Here is a 25512-nt window from a genome sequence, read left to right as displayed (position 1 = left end):
AAGTGATCCCCCTCAGCCTTCCAAGTAGCTGGGACTGCAGGCGTGTGCCACCATGCCTAGCTAATTTTTTCTATTTTTCGTAGAGATAGGGTTTCTCCATGTTGCACAGGCTAGTCTCGAACTCCTGAGCTCAAGCAGTCTGCCCTCTTCGGCCTCCCACTGTTAGAATTACAGGCATGAGCCATAAGAGTTTGGTCTTATTTTTCAAGAAGATCTGCTTGGTTTTGGAAATGCCTTGAATTTATTTTCTTTCTGGAAAGTCTAATCTTCATATTATTTACTTCTGTCTGCAGCATGTATTACCATGCTTATCATTATACATTTATGTAAACCTACGACAAAACCTGCCACATCTTAGGTGCTTAATACACATGTGTTGAATAAATATGTTTTGTGATTATGAAGTATTTACAATCATAGTTTATCTTATCCTTTCTAACAATATGAGAAAATACAAAAAATTATTTAAAATCATAAAGTAACATAACTTTACAGAAAGTTTAAAAAAATGGATACAAAATCACATGCAAACACACACTTGAATATAACAACTATTATTTTAATGTATTTTCTTTTATAGTTTTACTGTTTAAATGTTATTTAGCTATAATTATACGGTACATGTAATATTTCTGACGTCATAAAAGGCAATTTGCTCTGTGTTTCCAACATTTTAAAATAAACATTTTCAAACAGAAAAGTTGAAAGAATATTACACTGGACACCTGCGTAACAGCCACTTAGTTTTTACAGTTGTAAGCATTTTACATATTTGCTTTACACATACACATTTGTCCATCAACACATCTTATTTTTTGGGTGTTTTTAAAGTGAGTTGCTGACAACAGTACATTTCCCCCCCAAATGTTTTAGTGTGCATATCATTGACCAGAATACAATATTTTATTTATTGAAGTTCTTTTTTTTTTTTTTTTTTTTTTTTTGAGACGGGGTCTCACTGTGTTGCTCAGGCTGGAGTGCAAGTGGCATGATCTCGACTCACTGCAACCTCTGCCTCTCGGGTTTAAGCGATTCCCCTGCCTCAGCCTCCCGAGTAGCTGAGACTACAGGTGCACAGCACCACGCCTGGCTGTTTCTTTTGTATTTTTAGTAGAGACAGGGTTTCACCACGTGGGCCAGGGTGGTCTCAAACTCTTGACCTCAAGTGATCCACCTGCCTTGGCCTCCCAAAGTGCTGGGATTACAGGCGTGAGCCACCATGTCCAGGCATGACCACTATTTTAAGTGGATGAATACTATTCCATCAAGAAAGTTTATCATAATTCACCTATTATTTCTTTATTATTGGATATTTATATTGTTTCATTTATTTATTTATTTATTTATTTATTTATTTATTTATTTTTTATGAGATGGAGTCTCACTCTGTCTTGCCCAGGCTGGAGTGCAGTGGCATGATCTTGGCTCACTGTAACCTCCGCCTCCTGGGGTCAAGTGATTCTCATGCCTCAGCCTCCCGAGTAGCTGGGATTACAGGCGCCTGGCACCACACACGACTAATTTTTGTATTTTTTAGTAGAGACAGAGTTTGACCATGTTGGCCAGGCTGGTCTCGAACACCTGACCTCAGGCAATCCGACCGCCTTGGCCTCCCAAAGTGCTGGGATCACAGACGTGAGCCACCGCACCCGGCCGAACACTTTTATATATTGCCAAATTGCTTTCCAAAATGCCAAACAGGTAGCTTCTTTAAGCTATTTTAGTCTGGATGTTCATTTCCCATCATAATATGTCAAATCATTTGTTCTTCTGGGTAATTTGAGTGCGGTATTAACTCCATGTGTTTTTAGTGATACATGAAATAATACTTAGTATGAAAGTCGGCCGGGCGTGGTGGCTCATGCCTGTAATCCCAGCACTTTGGGAGGTCGAGGCGGGCGGGTCACCTGAGGTTAGGAGTTCGAGACCAGTCTGGCCAACATGGTGAAACCCCGTCTCAACTAAAACTACAAAAATTAGCTGGGCATTATGGCAGGTGCCTGTAATCCCAGCTACTTGGGAGGCTGAGGTGGGAGAATCACTTGAACCCGGGAGGTGGTGGTTGCAGTGAGCCGAGATCACGCCATTGCACTCTAGCTTGGGCAACAAAGTGAGACTCCGTCTCAAAAAAAAAAAAAAAGAAAAAAGAAAATAATCATTTGATCAACTGTGGCATTGAGGATACTATGTGATGGAGATGGACATGATAATTAGCCCCAGAATAATAAGTGAAATGACAACCGTGCTGCATTAGGCCATTTTCATTGGTATAAAGGAAATATTTGAGGCTGGGTAATTGATAAGGAAAAGAAGTTTATTTGGCTCATGGTTCTGCAGATCGTATAAGAAGCATGCACTGGCATCTGCTTCCGGTGAGGGCCTCTGGAAGTTTCCAATCATGGTGGAAGGGGAAAGGGAGCAGGTATCACATGATGAGAGAGGAGGAAAGAGAGAGGAGGAGGTACCAGGCTTTTTTTTTTTTTTTTTTTTTTTTTGAGGCGGAGTCTCGCTCTGTCGCCCGGACTGGAGTGCAGTGGCCAGATCTCAGCTTACTGCAAGCTCCGCCTCCCGGGTTTACGCCATTCTCCTGCCTCAGCCTCCCGAGTAGCTGGGACTACAGGCGCCCGCCACACCTCACCCGGCTAGTTTTTGTATTTTTAGTAGAGACGGGGTTTCACCGTGTTAGCCAGGATGGTCTCCATCTCCTGACCTCGTGATCCGCCCGTCTCGGCTCCCAAAGTGCTGGGATTACAGGCTTGAGCCACCGCGCCCGACCCAGGCTCTTTTTTAATAATCAGATCTTGCAGTAACTAATAGACTGAGAACTCACTCATTACTGTGAGGACAGCACCAAGACAATGAGGGATCCACCCCGTGACCCAAGTACCTCCCATCAGCCCCACCTCCAACACTGGGGATCAAATTATGATATGAGATTCCCAGGGGAAAAATATCCAAACTGTATCACATGCTAAATAAATCATCTGTTTAAACTGAAGCTTATCAGAAAAATGTGGAATGGTGAGAAAAGTGGCGTGGAAGAAAAGACTTAAAACTAACATAGATTTGTACCACTGCTGTGCATAATTGGGTTAAAAAAAGAGAACTAAAACAACTAAAGAATAAATGATACAAAGTAATATAATTAATTGCCAAGTTGTATACAACTTAATGAATATATGAATTCAAAGAAGAAAGAACAATGTAGACTGTAATGGCTGCTGAAAGCTTCATTTATGTTGTTGGTGATACTGAAATGGATTTGAGTTACAAAAAAACAAAGGGAGGAGGTATATCAGGTGAAGCCAATAGTATGAATAAAGACACATTGATAGGAATGAACAAGTTGTGTTCAGGAAATAGACAATTACTCTAACAGAGGGTAAGTTTTTGAGGGGAGAGGTAGTATGGGACTAGATTATGGAGGGCCTGGAAATGACCCATAATAGTTGCATAAGCATACAATATTCAAGAATGAAAATACCGTTGGAGGCAGCCAGTATTTTAACTAGCTAAGGAAATGTTTCTCTTTGACCAGATTGAAGAAATGGCTGTAAACCTATGGAACTGGGCACTTAAGATAGGAGAAGGTTGGCATGTAAATGAAGAGCGGAAAGTTAAAGGTACGTATACATATTGTGACATGTATTATGAGGTGTTTTCTCACTATATACTGGATAGTGTTCCTGCAGTTTAAATAATGTTTTGGCCAGTTCTTAGATAGAGATTTGTTAAAGACAAACAAAATAACCCAGGAACACTGGTTTCTCAAGCAAATGGCCTCCCTCAGTTTTATGATTTTTTTCAGAGGTTAGCTCCTTATTAACAAATGTTTAAAGGTATCACTGCAAGAAACAGTCTGGAGGAGAACAACAAGATGATTAAAAGGTGGGACAGTGAGAACTTAAAGAATGTTAAAGGACATGGATTATCTCATGGAGATGATCAAAATCTTCAGGGTTCTGAAGGACCATCAAATAGCAGTTTCCCCTCTATTATAATAGAATAAGTGTTACCATATGACATACTCAGATTTTAAAAGTGTAAAGAGTAGTTTCCTCAGGAAGTGGATTGATAAACATTGGAATGAGTTATCGAGAAAAACTATGGAAATGATTTCTACCTGTGAGAGCAAACAACAAGAACGAAAAAACAAAAATCTCAAACTAAACTCATCTTCTTGGATGCTTTGAATGTAGTCCACTGTCTGGCAATGTTCCAGTGCTTCAGCTAAATGGGCAAAGTCTAGTGTGCTGACAGTTACTGATTTTCAATAGGCATAGTGACAGCAAATGCATTTATGGGAAGTATATTGCCCATTATAAAGAATACATTGACGTAACAAACCAAAGGGTGAACCTCTGGACTGCTTGACATTGTAAAGACAAATGACTTGTCTGTATGCAACAAATAGAATTTACTACTGACTATCTTTGTGAATATAAACAAAACTGTATACAACTTCCTTGTAGATATAGGTAATTGTGCTTAATATAATCAATAATATACTTACTCATGAGTCCACTCTATTAGCACGTTTAGAGAACAGTTCTAGCTCTTTAACTCTTAGATAAATTGATATCATTGCTCCCAGGAGCTTTAGATCCTGTAGTTATGGCGAGGTAAGAGCTAGGAATTTATCAGTGGACGAAACAGTACACAGGTGAACTGTGTGATATTAAAGTGCATTAATTCTTAACTCCTACCGTTCTGCATATGAAGAAATATTGCTTTAGCTGTTTGCTGCTTATCAATAGGATATGGTAGATGAAGTGGCTGTCACAGCCTCTTCCCATGTACTGTCTCATTTCTTTTTTTTTTCTTTTTTTTTTTTAAGGAAGGCAAGGGGTGAGGGCAGAACCACACAGTGTTGATGGGATTTGGGCCAGGGAGATGAGAGAGCTAGGGAAGAGAAAAGAGAATGTTAAAAAACAAAAAGTGGGGGGGCTGTAAGAGGAAAAATACTAAACAGGTAAGGAAAGTGGAGAAAAAAGGGGAAGCAAGGAGAGGAGAAAGGCAAGGGGGGAGAGAAGAAGAGGGAAAGGCAAGTGATAAGACAAGAAAAGGGAAGGATAAGAGAAGAGACAAGAGACAGTAAAGAAGAGAGTCCCATGTACTGTCTCATTTCACGTAGCAGTTCTTAATCAGATATTTGGGTGCTTGTTCTGTGTATCATACTTTTTTTTTTTTTGAGACGGAGTCTCGCTCTGTCACCCAGGCTGGGGTGGAGTGGCCGGATCTCAGCTCACTGCAAGCTCCGCCTCCCGGGTTTACTCCATTCTCCTGCCTCAGCCTCCCGAGTAGCTGGGACTACAGGCGCCTGCCACCTCGCCCGGCTAGTTTTTTGTATTTTTTAGTAGAAACGGGGTTTCATCATGTTCGCCAGGATGGTCTCGATCTCCTGACCTCGTGATCCGCCCGTCTCGGCCTCCCAAAGTGCTGGGATTACAGGCTTGAGCCACCGCGCCCAGCCTCGTACGTTTTTTGATACAGTGGAGAACAGATTGTTAGTGCAGGAGGCCTCCAAGTTAAAATAATTTTATTTCAAAAATATGTTTATTGGAATATATTTTGTTTCCTTAAAAACAAATTTAGTGTGCCTGGATTATGTGCTATGTGATGAAATAAGTCATGAAGATTTATAAGCTATAATTCTTTATTACTTGGAGGAATTATGGAACAATGAACAGGAAAGTCAGAAGTAGATGAATGACTTGTAAGTTTTAGTTTTAGACCTGTTGCATTTTAGATGACAATAAGGTTGGAGTGAGACTAGAGCTTATGAGAAAGGTCAGGACTGAGCCTATAGATTTGGCAATGATTTACACAGAGGTGGTAGTTGAAGACAGAAGAGTAGTTGAGTTCCCTGAGGAAAAAAATAAAGAGCAGTGGTTCTTAAATATTCGTATAAATGAGAATCAGGCTGGTTGTGGTGGCTCATGCCTGTAATCCCAGCACTTTGGGAGGCCTAGGTGGTGGATCACCTGAGGTCAGGAGTTCAAGACCAGCCTGGCCAACATGGTGAAACCCTGTCTCTACTAAAAATACAAAAATTAGCTGGGCATGGTGGTGCGTGCCTGTAATCCCAGCTACTCAGGAGGCTGAAGCAGGAGAATCTCTTGAACCCTGGAGGCGGAGGTTGCAGTGAGCTGAGATGGCACCATTGCACTCCATCCTGGACAACAAGAGTGAAACTCTGTCCCTCCCCCTCCCCCACAAAAATTAGAATCACCTGTGAAGCCTGTGAAAAATACAGATGCCCAGGCCCTACCATTGGTGGTTTTGATTCATTTAGGTTCAGGATGAAACCTGGGCATGTCTATAATTTGAAAAATGTCTCAGGGCTTCTCATGCACACCAAAATTAATCAGTGGTATTGAGAGAAGAACAAAGTAATGAGATTTTAACTCTGAATCTACCAGCTTCAAAGTTAAAATAAAAGAATAAAGATAGATGACCAAAAGGAACAGTCAAAAAATTCCACACGATATTGGCTGGGCGTGGTGGCTCACGCCTGTAATCCCAGCACTTTGGGAGGCTGAGGCGGGCAGATGATGAGGTCAGGAGATCGAGACCATCCTGGCTAACACGGTGAAACCCCATCTCTACTAAAATTATGAAAAATTAGCCAGACGTGGTGGTGGGCTCCTGTGGTCCCAGCTGCTCAGGAGGCTGAGGCAGGAGAATGGCGTGAACCTGGGAGGCGGAGCTTGCAGTGAGCCAAGATTGCACCACTGCACTCCAGCCTGGGCAACAGAGCAAGACTCCGTCTCAAAAAAAAAAAAAAAATTCTACTGGAGATTTATTAGTCATTTATTGAGTGCGTTCTCCTTATAGGGCTCTTATACCATTTTATGGTATGTAGTAAATGAAAGGGAAAAGGTAAGATACCAGAACAAAAATACCAATCTTAAATTATGCTTGAGGATTTCGGAAAGAATAGTTTAAAGCTAGATAAACAATAATTTACACATTTATAAATGTCAGAGGGTACAACCCTATGTTTATCTAAAGTCAATTCAATTTCAGGCTGTGGGTAGAGCAGAGTAAAGTGGATGTTCAAAGGTATCAGTCACCAATTACCTAACCAAGATGTTTATAATATAGAGGGGTCAGGAACAGGCTGGTGAGAAGACAAGATGGAGCAACAGCAACAAAGAAAACATCTTTATATGGAAGTAGCATTCTGTTTCAGCCTTAGCTGCCTTGGCTTGAAGACTTATTGGTGATAACTATAAACAGCTGGATTACGAATGTGAGGATTGGAGCAGACAAGTTCTTAGACTAAGATATTTCCCACACAAGGACCAGGATATTTCAGGCCGAGGAGTAATTTTTTTTTTTTTTTTTTTTTTTTTTGAGACAGGATCTGGCTCTGTCACCCAGGTTGGAGTGCAGTGGTGCAATACTGACTCACTGCAACCCCTGCCTCTTGGGCTCAGGTCAACCTCCTACCTCAGCCTCCCAGTAGCTGGGACTACAAGGCACGCACCATCACACCCCACTAATTTTTGTATTTTTTGTAGATATGGGTTTTGCCATGTTGCTTAGGCTGGTCTGAAACTCCAAGGGAGTATGTTTTTCAGAAAGGTTATGGCCATTATGAAATGTTGCTATGAAGTTAAGGAAGGTGATCTTTGAGAGTGCAGCTTTAGTAAAGTGGTAAGGATGCAAAACAGATTGCGGACATTTAAGGAGATGAGTGAGTAGCAAGTCAGTAGAGCTAGTAGACAGACTTTTCAATTCAAGAAGTTTGTCAATCAAAGGAAGAGGAGAAATGGATGCAAACTTGAAGCATAATGGGGTTAGTTGATTTTTTTTTCAAGGTGAGGAGATGGGTACGTTTGAAGGTAGAGAAGAAGGAATAAGTTGAGAGTGAGGTACTCAAGATACTTTTAGAAAGGGGCAATAATTGAGAGACCAGAGTCTTTGAAAATACTGAAGGATTAGCAAACTTTGGAACTTTGGAATAAAGAAAGGAAACATTTTCTTTTTCTTTATTTTATTTTATTTTACTTTAAGTTCTGGGATACCTGTGCAGAACACGCAGGCTTGTTACATAGGTATACCTGTGCCATGTGATTTGCTGCACCTGTCAACCCATCATCTAGGTTTTAAGCCTGCATGCATTAGGTATTCGTCCTAATGCTCTCTCTCCCCTTGCCCCTATTCCCTGACAGGCCCCGGTGTGTGATGTTCCCCTCCCTTGTCCATATGTTCTCATTGTTCAACTCCCACTTAAGAGTGAGAACATGCGGTGTTTGGTTTTCTGTTCCTGTGTTAGAGTTTGCTGACAATGATGGTTTCCAGTTTCATCCATGTCTCTGCAAAGGACATGCACTCATTTTTTATGGCTGCATAGTATTCCATGGTGTATATATGTCACATTTTCTTTATCCAGTCTATCATTGATGAGCATTTGAGTTGGTTCCAAGTCTTTGCTATTGTGAATAGTGCTGCAATAAACATGCGTGTGCCTGTGTCTTCATAGTAGAATGATTTATAATCCTTTGGGTGTATACTCAGTAATGGAATTGCTGGGTCAAAATGGTATTTCTGGTTCTAGATCCTTGAGGAATTGCCATATTCTCTCCCACAATGGTTGAACTAATTTACACTCCCACCAACAGTGTAAAAGCGTTCCTATTTCTCCGCATCCTCGCCAGCATCTGTTGTTTCTGACTTTTTTTTTTTTTTTTTTTGAGACGGAGTCTCGCTCTGCTGCCCAGGCTGGAGTGCAATGGCCGTATCTCAGCTCACTGCAAGCCCCGCCTCCTGGGTTTACGCCATTCTCCTGCCTCAGCCTCCCAAGTAGCTGGGACTACAGGCGCCCGCCACGTCGCCCGCTAGTTTTTTGTATTTTTTAGTAGAGATGGGGTTTCACCGTGTTAGCCAGGATGGTCTCGATCTCCTGACCTCGTGATCCGCCCGTCTCGGCCTCCCAAAGTGCTGGATTACAGGCTTGAGCCACCGCGCCCGGCATGTTTCTGACTTTTTAATGATTGCCATTCTAACTGGAGTGAGATGGTACATCATTGTGGTTTTCATTTGCGTTTCTCTAATGACCAGTGATGATGAGCTTTTTTTCATATGTTTTTTTGACCGCATAAATGTCTTCTTTTGAGAAGTGGCTGTTCATATCCTTTGCCTACTTTTTGATGGGGTTGTCTGTTTTTTTTCTTGTAAGTTTGTTTAAGTTCCTTGTAGATTCTGGATATTAGACCTTTGTCAGATGGATAGATAGCACAAATTTTCTCCCATTCTGTAGTTGCCTGTTCACCCTGTTGATAGTTTCTTTTCCTGTGCAGAAGCTCTTTAGTTTAATTAGATCCCATTTTTCAATTTTGGCTTTTGCTGCAATTGCTTTTGGTGTTTTATTCATGAAGTCTTTGCCCATGCCCATGTCCTGAATGGTATTGCCTACATTTTCTTCTAGGGTTTTTATGGTTTTAGGTCTTATGTTTAAGTCTTTAATCCATGTTGAGTTAATTTTTGTATAAGGTGTAAGGAAGGGATCCAGTTTCTGTTTTCTGCATATAGCTAGCCAGTTTTCCCAGCACCATTTATTAAATAGGGAATCCTTCCCTGATTGCCTTTTTTTGTCAAGTTTGTTGAAGATCAGATGGTTGTAGATGTGTAGTGTTAATTCTGAAGCCTCTGTTCTGCTCCATTGGTATATATATGTCTGTTTTGGTACTAGTACCATGCTGTTTTGGTTACTGTAATCTTGTAGTATAGTCAGGTAGTGTGATGCCTCTAGCTTTATTCTTTTTGCTTAAGATTGTCTTGGCTACATGGGCTTTTCTTTGGTGCCACATGAAATTTAAAGTAGTTTTTTCTAGTTCTGTGAAGAAAGTCAATGGTAGCTTGATGGGAATAGCATTGAATCTATAAATTACTTTGGGCAGTATGGCCATTTTCATGATACTGATCTTTCCTATCCATGAGCATGGAATTTTTTTCCATTTGTTTGTGTCCTTGCTTATTTCTTTGAGCAGTCGTTTGTAGTTCTCCTTGAAGAGATCCTTCACATTCCTTGTAAGTTGTATTCCTAGGTATTTTATTCTCTGTGTAGCAGTTGTGAATGGGATTTCACTCATGATTTGGCTCTCTACTTGTCTATTATTGGTATATGGGAATGCTTGTGATTTTTACACATTGATTTTGTATCCTGATGGTTTGCTGAAGTTGCTTATCAGCTTAAGGAGTTTTTGGGCTAAGACGATGGGATTATCTAAATATGCAATCATGTCATCTGCAAACACAGACAATTTGGCTTTCTCTCTTCCTAATTGAATACACTTTATTTATTTCTCTTGCCTCATTGCCCTGGCCAGAACTTCCAATACTGTGTTGAATGAGAGTAGTGAGAGAGGGCATCCTTGTCTTGTGCCAGTTTTCCACAGGAAAACTTCCAGCTTTTGCCTATTCAGTATGATATTAGCTATGGGTTTGTCATAAATAACTCTTATTATTTTGAGATATGAGAGCTTTTTTTTTTTTTTTTTTTTGAGATGGAGTCTCGCTCTGTCGCCCAGGCTGGAGTGCAGTGGCCGGATCTCGGCTCACTGCAAGCTCCGCCTCCGGGTTTACGCCATTCTCCTGCCTCAGCCTCCCGAGTAGCTGGGACTACAGGCGCCTGCCACCTCGCCCGGCTAATTTTTTGTATTTTTAGTAGAGACGGGTTTCACACCGTGTTAGCCAGGATGGTCTCGATCTCCTGACCTGAGATACGAGAGCTTTTAGCATGAAGGGGTGTTGAATTTTATTGAAGGCCTTTTCTGCATCTATTGAGATAATCATGTGCTTTTTGTCATTGGTTCTATTTATGTGATGGATTACGTTTATTGATTTGCCTATGTTGAACCAGCCTTGCATCCCAGGGATGAAGCTGACTTGATCGTGGTGAATAAGCTTTTTGATGTGTTGCTGGATTCGGTTTGCCAGTGTTTTATTGAGGATTTTTGCACTGATGTTCATCAGGGATGTTGGCCTGAAATTTTCCTTTTTGTTGTGTCTCTGCCAGGTTTTGGTATCAGGATGATGCTGGCCTCATAAAATGAGTTAGGGAGGAATCCCTTTTTTTCTATTGATTGGAATAGTTTCATAAGGAATGGTACCATCTTCTCTTTGTACCTCTGGTAGAATTCAGCTATGAATCTGTCTGGTCCTGGGAGTTTTTTTTTTTGGTTGGTAGGCTATTAATTAATGCCTCAATTTCAGAACTTGTTATTGGTCTATTCAGGGATTCGACTTCTTCTGGTTTTGTCTTGGGAGAGTGTATGTGTGCAGGAATTTATTCATTTCTTCTAGATTTTCTAGTTGATTTGCATAGAGGTGTTTATAGTATTCTCTGATGGTAGTCTGTATTTCTGTGGGATCAGTGGTGATTGCCCCTTTATCATTTTTTATTGGCTATTTGATTCTTCTCTCTTTCCTTCTTTATTAATCTGGCTAGCAGTCTATCTATGATATTTAGTTAATCTTTTCAGAAAATCAGCTCCTGGACTCATTGATTTTTTTGAAGAGTTTTTCATGTCTCTATCTCGTTGTGTTCTGCTCTGATCTTAGTTATTTCTTGTCTTCTGGTGACTTTTGAATTTGTTTGCTCTTGCTTCTCTAGTTCTTTTAATTGTGATGTTTGGGTGTCGATTTCAGAACTTTCCAGCTTTCCGATGTGGGCATTTAGTGCTATAAATTTCCCTTTTAACACTGCTTTAGCTGTGTCCCAGAGATTCTGATATGTTGTCTCTTTGTTCTCATTGGTTTCAAATAGCTTCATTATTTCTGCCTTAATTTCGTTATTTACCCAGTAGTCATTCAGGAGTAGGTCGTTCAATTTCCTTGTAGTTGTGCAGTTTTGAGCGAGTTTCTTCATTCTGAGTTCTAATTTGGTTGCACTGTGTTCTGGGAGACTGTTTTGATTTCCGTTCTTTTGCATTTGCTGAGGAGTGTTTTACTTCCAACTATGTGGTCGATTTTAGAATAAGTGCTATATGGTGCTGAGAAGAGTGTATATTCTGTTGATTTGGGATGGAGAGTTCTGTAGACGTCTATTAGGTCTGCTTGGTCCAGAGCTGAGTTCAAGTCCTGAATATCCTTGTTAATTTTCTATCTCGATCTATCTAATATTGACAATGGGGTGTTAAAGTCTCCCACTGTTATTGTGTGGGAGTCTAAGTCTCTTTGTAGGTCTCTAAGGACTTGCTTTATGAATCTGGGTGCTCCTGTATTGGGTGCATATATATTTAGGATAGTTAGCTCTTCTTGTTGAATTGATCCCTTTACCATTATGTAATGCCCTTCTTTGTCTTTTTTAATCTTTGTTGGTTTAAAGTGTGTTTTATCAGACTAGGATTGCAACCCCTCCTTTTTTTTTTGCTTTCCATTTGTTTGGTAAATATTCCTCCATCCCTTTATTTTGAGCCTATGTGTGTCTTTGCACGTGAAATGGGTCTCCTGAATACAGCACACTGATGGGTCTTGACTCTATCCAATTTGCCAGTCTGTGTCTTTTAATTGGGGCATTTAGCCCATTTACATTTAAGGTTAATATTGTTATGTGTGAATTTGATCCTGTCATCATGATGCTAACTGGTTATTTTACTCATTAGTTAATGCAGTTTCTTCATAGTGTCCTTGGTCTTTATATTTTGGTGTGTTTTTACAGTGGCTGGTACTGATTTTTCCTTTCCATATTTAGTGCTTCCTTCAGGAGCTCTTGTAAGGCAGGTCTGGTGGTCACAAAATCCAACAGCATTTGCTTGTTTGGAAATCTCTTTTGCTTATGAAACTTATTTTGGCTGGATATGAAATTCTGGGTTGAAAATTCTTTTCTTTTCTTTCTTTCTTTTTTTTCTTTTCTTTTTTTCTTTTTTTTGAGATGGCATCTCACTCTGTCGCCCAGGCTGGAGTGCAGTGGCGTGATCTCGGCTCACTTCAACTTCCACCTCCTGGGTTCAAGTGATTCTTCTGCATTAGCCTCCCCAGCAGCTGAGACTACAGGCGTGTGCCACCATGCCCAGCTAATTTTTTTTGGTATTTTTAGTATAGATGGGTTTTCCCATATTGGCCAGGCTGGTCTTGAACTCCTGACCTTGTGATCCTCCCAAAGTGCTGGGATTACAGGTGTGAGCCACTGCACCCGGCTGAAAATTCTTTTCTTTAAGAATGTTGAATATTGGCCCCCACTCTCTTCTGGTTTGTAGGATTTCTGCAGAGAGATCCACTGTTATTCTGATAGGTTTCCCTTTGTGGGTAACCTGACCTTTCTCTCTGGCTGCCCTTAATGTGTTTTCCTTCGTTTCAACCTTGGAGAATCTGATGATTATGTGTCTTGGGGTTGCTCTTCTTGAGGAGTATCTTAGTGTTGTTCTCCATATTTCCTGAATTTGAATGTTAGCCTGTCTTGCCAGGTTGGGGAAGTTCTCCTGGATAATATCCTGAATTGTGTTTTTCAACTTGGTTCCATTCTCCCCGTCACTTTCAGGTACACCAATCAATCATACTTTGGTCTTTTCACATAGTCCCATATTTCTTGGAGGCTTCGTTTGTTCCTTTTCACTCTTTTTTCTCTAATCTTGTCTTCATGCCTTATTTCAGTAAGTTGATCTTCAGTCTCTGACATCCTTTCTTCTGCTTGATTGATTTGGCTGTTGATACTTGTGTATGCTTCACGAAGTTCTCCTGCTGTTTTTCAGCTCATCGGTTCATTTATGTTCCCCTCTAAACTGGTTATTCTAGTTAGCAGTTCCTGTAACCTTTTATCAAGGTTCTTAGCTTCCTTGCATTGGGTAGAACATGCTCTTTTAGCTCAGAGGAATTTGTTATACCCACCTTCTGAAGCCTACTTCTGTCAATTTGTCAAACTCATTCTCTGTCCAGTTTTGTGCCCTTGCTGGAGAGGATCATTTTGAGGGGAAGAGGCATTCTGGTTTTCAGAATTTTCAACATTTTTGCACTGGTTTTTCCTCATCTTTGTGGATTTATCTACCTTTTTGATCTTTGAGGCTGGTGACCTTTGGATGGGGTTTTTGTGTGGGGGTCCTTTTTATTGATGTTGATGTTGTTGCTTTCTGTTTGTTAGTTTTTCTTCTAAGAGTCAGGCCCCTCTTCTGCAGGTCTGCTGCAGTTTGCTGGAGGTCCACTCCAGACCCTGTTTGCCTGATTATCACCAGTGGAGGCTATAGAACAGCAAAGATTGCTGCCTGCTCCTTCCTCTGGAAGCTTTGTCCCAGAGGGGCACCAGCCTGATGCCAGCTGGAGCTCTTCTGTATGAGGTTTTTCTAGACCCCTGTTGGGAGGTCTCTCCCAGTCAGGAGGCACAGGGGTCAGGGACCCACTTGAGGAGGCAGTCTGTCCCTTGGCAGAGCTTGAGTGCTGTGCTGGGAGAATCCTCCTTGTCAGGATCAGCTGCTCTCTTCAGAGCTGGCAGGCAGGAAATTTTAAGTTCACTGAAGCTGTGCCCACAGATGCCCCTTCCTCCAGGTGCTCTGTCCCAGGGTGATGGGAGTTTTATCTATAAGACCCTGACTGGGGCTGCTGCCTTTCTTTCAGAGATGCCCTGCCCAGTGAGGAGGAATCCAGAGAGGCAGTCTGGCCACAGCTGCTTTGTCGCACTGTGTTGAGTTCCGCCCAGGCCAAACTTCACCTTTTCTTCTTCTTTTTTTTTTTGAGTTGGAGTTGGAGTTGTGTTCTTATTGCCCAGGCTGGAGTGCAATGGCATGAGCTCAGCTCACTGCAACTTCTGCCTCCCAGGCTGAAGAGATTCTCCTGCCTCAGTCTCTCTAGTAGCTGGGATTGCAGGCATGCACCACCACTCCCGGCTAGTTTTTTTTTTTTTTTTTTTTTGTATTTTTACTAGAGACGTGGTTACACCTTGTTGGTCAGGCTGGTCTTGAACTCCTGAGCTCAGGTGATTTACCCACATCAGCCTCTTAAAGTGTTGGGATTGTAGGTGTGAGCCACTGTGTCCAGCCAAAAAGAAACACTTTCAAAACTTTTCAAAACTGGAAATTCAAGCCAGTATGATTAGTAATTATTTTGCCAAAAGTGTTTTTTAGAACAAATTAATTTTGTTAAGTGATGAATAGATTTTACACTTTATGATGGGCAATAGAAATCTGACCATTTCAATTACCCTGTAATTTCTGCTAGGCAAATCTCTTTTTCAAAGGACTATTAATTAGAAGTGGTGTTAGCATAGGTAGAATGGCTGCTGACATCTAACATAAAGGTAACTAGTTCATTTATTTGTGAAGCTGTTTTTTAAAACTTGAATATATTTTATGCTGAAATAAACTAGAGAAATAAAGAGGTTATAATTATTCAAACTTCCCTATTTTCAAGGAAAATGAGCTATATAATGAAGTTGTCTGTATTTTCTAAATTTACTTTAAGAACTGTTATGACATCTACAGAAAAGAGTATGTTTAGGCCAGTTGTGGTGGCTCACACCTGTAATCCCAGCACTTTGGGAGGCTGAGGTGGGAGGATTTCTTGGGCCCAGGAATTTGAGGCTACAGCGAGCTATGATCATGCCACTGTATTCTAGCTTGGGCAAGTGACAGAACGAGACCCCCTCTCTACAGAAAAAATTATATATATATATTTAGAAAGTTTCACATTTTAGGAGAAAAATCGAAAACTATTCTGATGTCCAGAGATTTTGTCAGATATCGAATAGCTTTAGGTCAATTGAATTTAGAATTATTTTTCTGTTAACATGGTATACACAAGAGCATCATGTGGAATCAGGTATTTTTAGTGAGTCTTTGGGACTTAAGACTTTAAGAAATTAAAATTTATGTATTAAATATCTCTCTGGGCTGGGCACGGTGGCTCACACCTGTAATCCCAGCACTTTGGGAGGCCAAGGCAGGTGGATCACCAGAGGTCAGGAGTTCAAGACCTGAGACCCCCGTCTCTACTAAAAGTACAAAAATTAGCTGGGCGTGGTGGCGCACGCCTGTAATCCCAGCTACGCGGGAGGCTGAGGCAGGGGAATCACTGGAACCCGGGAGGCGGAGGCTGTAGTGAGCCAAGATCACATGTCACTGCACTTCAGCCTGGGCAACAGAGTGAGCCTCGTCTCAAAAATAAATATAAATAAATAAATAAATAAATAAATAAATCTCTTACTGAAACATTCAGTAAATGATTCATTTAATAAGTTTCGGTCATTTACTTTTGAAAACTGAGTTTTTAAAAAGGCTGTTACAATTTTTATTTTTAATAACAACAACCGGCTTCCTTTCAATCATCTTTTATCTTTGTTGGTGTATATAAAAGGAGAATGAATGTTTTGTGTTTATCATTGTCTAATTACTGTTTTGCAGTACATTATGTTGCTTGCAAGTTGCTGAGTATGTGTGAAGCCTCATTTGCCTCAGAACAAGGTATTCAACGACTGATTATGGTAAGTCTTAATTTAGGAGAAAGTGGAGATGAAATGAGATGGTTGTTACTTCTATGAAAATGGTTAAAGTTAGTGTGAAACCGGAAGGGGGTTGAACCTTTTAGTGCTATCCTTTTTTGGTGGTGTTCCTTTTATAATGATATATTTACTACAGTTAAAGTTCTCAGAATACTGTAGTTATTACAGTGGTTCAATGAACCAAATACTGAACTTATAATTCTGGGTTGATGATTTATTTTTTACTTTTCTCACCTCTAACTTGATAGAGTAACTGTTTCTTCATCTAAGGGAATGGTAATACTTAGTTCTAAATGAGTTTTTCAAATGAAAAATTTGAAGCACTAAGTAAATAAGGAAAAGAGTACAGGATTTGAAGTCTGAAGACCTAGGTTAGGTCTGCACTGACTAGCTATGTGACATTGGAAGATTACTTAGTTTTCTCATTTGTAAAATGAAAATGGTAATATCTACCTTAGAGTGTTATAGAGTTAAAATTAGAGTTTTTGTGAAAAATGCTTTGTAAACTATAAAATGTATGCGTAAGTACATAGTGGTAGAATTTGTCCGTGTAAAATGCTATGACAACAGCCTGATAACTCCTGTATCATATATAATATGATAAAACTGAGTGGAACTCAGGGTTCACCTTGCGTGTTTTCCTTATTTCAAATATTGTAGCCACTCCAGTGCCTTCACACAGTTATAGTTTCTCCAGCTTTTAGGGTTGTTTAGAGTGGGATAGTCAGTTTGAATTGAGCTATTCCATCATGGCTGAAAGTGGAAGTCTTCCTCTTACATTTCTGTTATTTAAAAGATTTTTTAAAAATTTTTATTTAGAGAAGGAGTCACCCTGGCTGGAGTGCAGTGGTGTGATCTGGGCTCACTGCAACCTCCATCTCCAGGTTCAAGCAAGCCTCCTGCCTCAGCCTCCCGAGTAGCTGGGATTACAGGCATGCGCCACCACGCCCGGCTAATTTTTGTATTTTTGGTAGAGACAGGGTTTCACCATGTTGGCCAGGCTGGTCTTGAACTCCTGACCTCAAGTGATCTGCCCACCTCGGCCTCCCAAAGTGCTGGGATTGCAGGTGTGAGCCACTGTGCCCGGCCTAAAAGATTAATTTTGTAAACATTTATTTCCACCCCCCAAAATACAAGTGTATGTTTATGTAAAATTAAGTTGTTTATTGCGGCACTATTCACAATAGCAAAGACTTGGAATCACCCCAATGTCCATCTGTGACAGACTGGATTAAGAAATGTGGCACATATACACCATGGAATACTATGCAGCAGCCATAAAAAAGGATGAGTTTGCGTCCTTTGTAGGGACATGGATGCAGCTGGAATCATCATTCTTAGCAAACTATCACAAGAAGAGAAAACCAACACCGCATGTTCTCACTCATAGGTGGGACTGAACAATGAGATCACTTGGACTCGGGAAGGGGAACATCACACACTGGGGCCTATCATGGGAGGGGGGAGGGGGAGGGATTGCATTGGGGAGCTATACATGATATAAACGTCATGCACATGTACCCTAGAACTTAAGTATAATAAAAAATAAAAATAAATAAATAAATAAATAAAAAGAAAATTAAAAAAAAAAATTAAGTTGTTCAGAAAAGTAATTAAAGTAATAAAAGTGATTTTCTGCTCCATCCCTCTCTATCTGTTCCTCTCTCTTTTTTTTTTTTTTTTTTTTTGACAGGGTCACACTCTGTAGCCCAGACTGGAGTGCAATGGCATGATCTCAGCTCACTGCAGCCTCCACCTCTCGGGTTCAAGTGGTTTTCCTGCCTCAGCTTCCAGAGTAATTGGGATTACAAGTGTGTGCCACCATGTCAGGCTAATTGTTTTTTTTGAAGTAGAGACAGGGTTTCACCATGTTGGTCAGGCTGGTCTTGAACTCCTGACCTCAAGTGATCCACCTGCCTCGGCCTCCCAAAGTGCTGGGATTACAAGAGTGAGACACTGCACCCAGCCTTATCTGTTCTCTTGCTCCTTAGGGCAAATACATTTTTTTAGTGGAAAAATATTTTTCCCAGTGTTTTAAAATATTTTATTTTGTAAAAGCTCAGACATATATAAAACAGGTAAGATAGTACAGTGATTCCCCCCATTTACCCATCACTCAGCTAGAGTAATCATCAACTCATGGCCACTCTTGTTTCTTCTATATCTCCTCGAATAGCAAACCCCTGGCCCTACTGGATTATTTTTATTATTTTTTATTTTTTTTGAGATAGAGTCTTGCTGTGTCACCCAGGCTGGAGTGCAGTGGCATGATCTCAGCTCACTGTAACCCATGCGTCCTGGGTTCAGGTGATTCTCCTGCGTCAGCCTCCTGAGTAGCTGGAATTACGGGCACCCACCACCACACCCGGCTGATTTTTGTATTTTTAGTAGAGACGGGGTTACACTATGTTGGCCAGGCTGGTCACAAACTCCTGATCTCAGGTGATCCGCCCATCTCGGCCTCTCAAAGTTTTGGGATTACAGGCGTGAGCCACCACTGCCCCCCCAACCCACTGGATTATTTTTAAGCAAATTCAAAATGTATAATTTTGCCCATAAATATTCAGTATGTGCTTCTAAAAGACAATGTATTTTTTTTTTTCAGCTTGTAATGCTTAATTTTTAAACATAGCGGAAGCTTGGTGGTGTATATGTGGCCATTTGATGTTTTTAGGACTAGGAGAGTTCAGTCTCTTATAGAATGTAAATGTACCCCAACACATTTATTTATTTATTTTCTATTTTTCCACAAATTATTGGGGTACAGGTAGTATTTGGTTATGTAAGTTCTTTTTTTTTTTTCTTGAGATGGAGTCTCACTCTGTCGCCCAGGCTGGAGTGCAGTGGCATGATCTTGGCTCACTGCAACCTCTGCCACCCAGGTTCAAGCGATTCTCCTGCCTCAGCCTCCTGAGAAGCTGGGATTACAGGCCCCTATTTTTGTATTTTTAGTAGAGATGGAGTTTCACCATCTTGGCCAGGCTGGTCTTGAACTCCTGACCTTGTGATCCACCTACCTTGGCCTCCCAAAGTGCTGGGATTACAGGCATGAGCCACTGCGTCCATCCATGAGTAAGTTCTTCAGTGGTGATTTGTGAGATTTTGGTGCACCCATCACCCGAGCAGTATACAAGACATCATATTTATAGTCTTTTATCCCTTGCCCCACTCCCACTCTTCCCTCCAAATCCCCAAAGTCCATTGTATCATTGTTACGTCTTTGCATCCTTGTAGCTTAGCTCCCACATGTCAGTGAGAACATAAGATGTTTGGTTTTCCATTCCTGAGTTACTTCACTTAGAATAATAGTCTCCAGTCTCATCCAGGTCACAGTAAATGCTGTTAATTCATTCCTTTTTATGGCTGCATAGTATTCAGTTGTATATATATACCACAGTTTTTTTTTTTGAGGCGGAGTCTCGCTCTGTCACCCGGACTGGAGTGCAGTGGCCGGATCTCAGCTCACTGCAAGCTCCGCCTCCCGGGTTTACACCATTCTCCTGCCTCAGCCTCCTGAGTAGCTGAGACTACAGGCGCCTGCCACCTCGCCCGCTATTTTTGTATTTTTAGTAGAGACGGGGTTTCACCGTGTTAGCCAGGATGGTCTCGATCTCCTGACCTCGTGATCCGCCCGTCTCGGCCTCCCAAAGTGCTGGGATTACAGGCTTGAGCCACCGCGCCCGGCCTATACCACAGTTTTTTTATCCACTTGTTGATTGATGGGCATTGGGTTGGTTCCATGATTTTGCAGTACACATGCACATGTAATTCTTATCAAAATTAAGCTTAGTCACTAAAAGAAGATTGCTATCTGAACTTTGTCCTGCAGTTTTTTCACTTTTGCCATCAGGAACTGGAGCATCTGACGTCTCAAGAAGATCTGGGTCTAGTCCTTCTGATATCATTTTGTTTCTTATTGCCATCACTGGTACACTCACTTGAACCATTTTGAGATATATGACATATCTTGAATCTTTAGCTACAGTTATTTCCTGCTAATACTTGACTTTCCTGTGGTCCAGAGTCTTATGTACTGTCCTGCTGTTATTACTCTGAGGTGACTTCAGAATGTGATCCATTTGTGACACTAGTGGCACTTTAAGGAGATACTTCAAATGTGCCATCATCTAGGCCTGGTATAGATGACAACTTTGCATCTACAATGTAATTTTCTGGATAAAAAGATGAAGGTTTGCCAGTTTTTCCTCACTAAATGTAGAAGAGCAGTTGAGGAACTATACAGTGTGCACCACAATTTGGTTTAGAAAACACCATTCTTTTCTGTTGAATAGCTGGCAACCTTGATCAGTCTGCCTGACTCCCACGAGAGGAAACCCATCTTTATCCATCTCTCAGCAGGCAGGGACCCCAGGACTCACTCATGAACTCCTCCCAGATGGGGCCTGCCAACCCTGTAATTGTATCCCAGTGCTTCCCCACGTCCCCCAAGACAATGTATTTTTATATTCAACAAACCCAGTTCACTTTATCACCCTTGATAAAACCTAACAAAGATTTCCCCAAATCAATATCTAGTCCTCCCACCGCCTCTCCAATTGGTTTCTTAAAATCAGGACCAAAGATAATCCATACTTTGTATTTTGTTAATAGTCTGTTTTAATGAACTACATGTTTTCTTCTCTTTTTTTTTTTTTTTTTAGTCTGTTGAACAGATTATTTGTTGAAGAACGAAGTTGTCCTATAGAGTTTTCTAAATTTTGGGTTCTGGTGCATCCTCATGGTGTCACTTAATAGTCCATTGTTCCTCTAACGCTTGTTTTCTATAAACTGATAATTAGATCTACAAGCTTGTTCTGATTCAGGTTTGATATTTGTCAGAATAATTTATAGGCAGTAATGTTTCTGAATCCTTGGATTCAACCAATCATGTATTGAAAATATACCAAAAAGTCTTATAAAGATAACAATACAATAAAAAATAATACAAATAAAAATACAGTATAACAACTTTCACATAGCATTTATATTATATTAAATCATCTAGAGATGATTTATAGTACATTGGAGGTGTATATGTTATATGCAAATATTACAGCATTTCGTGTAAGGGATTATATAATGTATTTTTATATTATATATAAATATATATTATATTAAAATATAAAATATTTTAAAACATATGTACAAAAATTTATATAAATATGTGTCAAATATCAAGCAAGTATATACTCATATCTCCCCATTCCCCCATTTTCTTAGATAAATGGTAACATTCCATATATACTCTTCTTCACCTGATTTTTTGTTGTTGTTGTTGTTTTTGTTTTGTTTTGTTTTGTTTTAGATGGAGTCTCGCTCAGTCGCCCAGGCTGGAGTGCAGTGGCATGATCTCGGCTCACTGCAACCTCCGCCTCCCGGGTTCAAGTGATTCTCCTGCCTCAGCCTCCCGAGTAGCTGGGATTACAGGCACCTGCCACCACGCCCGGCTAATTTTTTTGTATTTTTAGTAGAGATGGGGTTTCACCATATTGGCCAGGCTGGTCTGGAACTCCTGACCTTGTGATCCACCCACCTCGGCCTCCCAAAGTGCTGGGATTACAGGTATGAGCCACCGTGCCCGGCCTCTTCACCTGATTTTTTCCCCCTCATTTAACATTATATCCTAGGGATTACTCCACAGAAATATAGAAATATTCCTTATTTTTCTCATCTGACAAAGGCTAATATCCAGAACCTACAAAGAACTCAACAAATTTACAAGAAAAAACAAACAACCCCATCAAAATGGCAAGGGATATGAACAGACATTTCTCAAAAGAAGACATTCATACAGCCAACAGACACATAAAAGAATGCTCGTCATCACTGGCCATCAGAGAAATGCAAATCAAAACACAATGAAATACCATCTCACACCATTTAGAATGGCAATCATTAAAAAGTCAGGAAACAACAGGTGCTGGAGAGGATGTGGAGAAATAGGAACACTTTTACACTGTTGGTGGGATTGTAAACTAGTTCAACCATTATGGAAAACAGTATGGCGATTCCTCAAAGATCTAGAACTAGAAGTACCATATGACCCACCATCCCATTACTGGGTATATACCCAAAGGATTATAAATCATGCTGCTATAAAGACACATGCACACGTTGTTCATTGCGGCAACTATCACAATAGCAAAGACTTGGAATCAACCCAAATGTCCATCAGTGACAGACTAGATTAAGAAAATGTGGACATATACACCATGGAATACTATGCAGCCATAAAAAAGGATGAGTTTGTGTCCTTTGTAGGGACATGGATGAGCTGGAAACCATCATTCTCAGCAAACTATCGCAAGAACAGAAAACCAAACACCACATGTTCTCACTCATAGGTGGGAACTGAACAATGAGAGCACTTGGACTCAGGAAGGGGAACATCACACACTGGGGCCTATTATGGGGAAGGGGGAGGGGTGGATTGCATTGGGAGTTATACCTGATGTAAAGGACGAGTTGAAGGGTGCAGCACACCAACATGGCCCAAGTATACATATGTAACAAACCTGCACGTTATGCACATGTACCCTAGAACTGAAAGTATAATAATAATAATAAAAAGAAATATTCCCTATTTTTAATAGCTGTATTTCAGTTGCTGTATGTACCTTATTACGTTCAACCAGCCTCCCTTGATGGACATTTGGGTGCTGCAATGAATTGCCTTGTGCATATGTCTTAGCCACTTTTAAGGCTATTACTATAACCATTTCTGTTTTCACTCTCATGGTTCCCTCTATGTATCTTAGTTACATGCTTGTATCACTGTATTGGTTTGGGAGGGCTGCCATAACAAAATATCACAGGTTGGTTGGCTTAAACAACAGATATTTATTTTCTCACAGTTTTGAAGGCTAGAAGTTCAAGATCAAGGTATCAGCAGGTTTGATTTCTTCTGAGTACTCTTTCCTTGGCTTGTGGATGTCCACCTTTTTGCTGTGTCCTCTCACACGGCCTTTCCTCTGTGTGTGCTCATTCTTTGTGTCCACTTGTGTGTCCAAATTTCCTCTGGTTATAAGGATATCAGTTAGATGAAATTAGGGCCTGCCCTAATGGCCTCATTTTAATGCAATCCTTTCTTAAAGCCCCTATCTATAAATACAGTTACATTCTGAGGTGTTGGAGGTTAGGGCTACAGTGTAGGATTTTGAGGGACATAATTCTGTTTGTAACAATAACTATTATTCTTTTTTTTTTTTTTTTTTTTGAGACAGGGTCTCACTCTGTCGCCCAAGCTGGAGTGCAGTGGCATGATCTCAGCTCACTGCAACTTCCACCTTCAGGGCTCAAGCAATTCTTGTGCCTCAGTCTCCTGAGTAGCTGGGACTACAGGCATGCACCACCACGCCCAGCTAATTTTTTGTATTTTTAGTAGAGATGGGGTTTTGCCATGTTGCCCAGGCTGGTCTCAAATTACTGAGCTCAGGCTATCCACCCGCCTCAGCCTCCCAAAGTGCTAGGGTTACAGGCGTGAACCACTATGCCTGGCCAATAACTAATTATTGATTTATCAGCTTTATTTATGATCTATTTATTTGCTATGATAATGGATGAGGATTTATCTCATGTTACCTACCCCCCATCCTCTCTCAATTTTTGTTAATTATATTATACTATTTTAATTTATCTGTTGGCTGTCTTTTAAAACTTTAAATTGTGTATATTTTATATATACACGCATATATTTTTTGTAATATATGTATGTATTTTAAAAGTATACTTTTTTTGAGATAGGATCTTGCTCTGTCACCCAGGCTAGAGTTCAATGGCGCAATCTTGGCTCACTGCAACCTTGGCACCCTGCGCTCAAGCGATCTTCCCATCTCAGCCTCCCAAGTAGCTGGGACCACAGGTGCGCACCACCATGCCCAGCTAATTTTTTTGTATTTTTAGTAGAGATGGGGGGATCTCACCGTGTTGCCCAGGCTGGTCTCGAACTCCTGAGCTTAAGAAATCCGTCCACCTCGGCCTCCCAAAGTGCTGGGATTACAGGCGTGAGCCACGGCGCCTGGCCTAAAATTATATATATATATATATATATATATATATTTTTTGGAGACAGAGTCTTGCCTGTTGTCCAGGATGGAGTGCAGTGGCGTGATCATGGCTCACTGCAGCCTTCACCTCCCAGGCTCAAGCGATCTTCCTGCCTCAGCCTCCCTAGTTGCTGAGACCACAGGTGTGCACCACCATGCCCAACTAATTTTTAAATGTTTTGCAGAGACAGGGTCTTGCTATGTTATGTTGCTCAGGCCGGTCTCGAATTCCTGGCCTGAAGTTATCCTTTCACCTCAGCCTCACAAAGGTCTAGGATTACAGGCGTGAGCCACACCATGCTCAGCCCAAGTCGTATATTTTAACTTTTCTTTCTTTTTTAAAAAAAATCAGATTTGGAGTTTATCTCTTTACTTGCTACTTTGTGAGGATATTTCATTCTTTCTATCTCTCTTCCCTTTAACCTTCCACCTTCTGTCACCTCTAAACTTTGCATTTTAGCTTTGTTGATCCCAATAATGAAAACTGAAAAGGCATGTTATTGATTGTGACTATTATTTAACTCTGTGGATTATAATTTTATATCTCTGTATGTTTCCATCTGCTAGCTCTCTCAATTCTATTTTCTCAGATATTCTGTTGTTGAGTGTGATGGCCTTTCATGGCATTGGTTTCCCTCAATTGTTTGGTAATTCTTGCTCATATTTGATTTGAAGTTCTGTGATGATCTTCTATGAATATGGTATCACACTGTGTACTATAACCTGAATCCAGTGACTGATGAAGAGGTAGGACTGGATGTTTTCATTAACCTGTGTTGTCAGCCACCTAGAACTCGTTTCTGTCCAGCCAAAGTAATTGTACTCTCTTCCTTTCTGGAAAGGAGGGAGGAAGATCCTTTCTTGGGGAGGCCTACTGCCTGATGTTCCTACTGTTCACATCCAGGGCTGTTTCAATTTTGCATTTTTGTGCATGTTGGGATTCTACCAGTTACAACTGTGAGCTCTTCAGTGAGACTGAATGTAAAGGTACTTAATAAATATTTGTTGGATTAATCAAATTTTATTGCAGAT

The 25512-nt window shown here is 40.7% G+C and overlaps 1 protein-coding gene and 1 pseudogene across 1 annotated transcript in view; one reads left to right on the top strand and one right to left on the bottom strand.

The window, feature by feature from the left end:
• The window catches only part of TEX11 (testis expressed 11), a 320825-nt gene that overhangs the window by 2298 nt on the left and 293015 nt on the right, over nt 1–25512 (top strand). Inside the window, 2 exon segments of the mRNA XM_033200830.1 lie at nt 3539–3623; nt 16338–16417. Coding sequence (XP_033056721.1) covers nt 3539–3623; nt 16338–16417 — 165 coding nt within the window.
• Nucleotides 20222–20784, bottom strand: LOC117077196 (annotated as a pseudogene).

This window comes from Trachypithecus francoisi, unplaced genomic scaffold, assembly GCF_009764315.1.
Source record: "Trachypithecus francoisi isolate TF-2019V2 unplaced genomic scaffold, Tfra_2.0 Lachesis_group6, whole genome shotgun sequence".
Lineage (NCBI taxonomy): Eukaryota > Metazoa > Chordata > Mammalia > Primates > Cercopithecidae > Trachypithecus > Trachypithecus francoisi.
The sequence above is the reverse complement of the archived record's forward strand: the minus strand, read 5'-3'. Positions and strand labels throughout refer to the sequence as shown.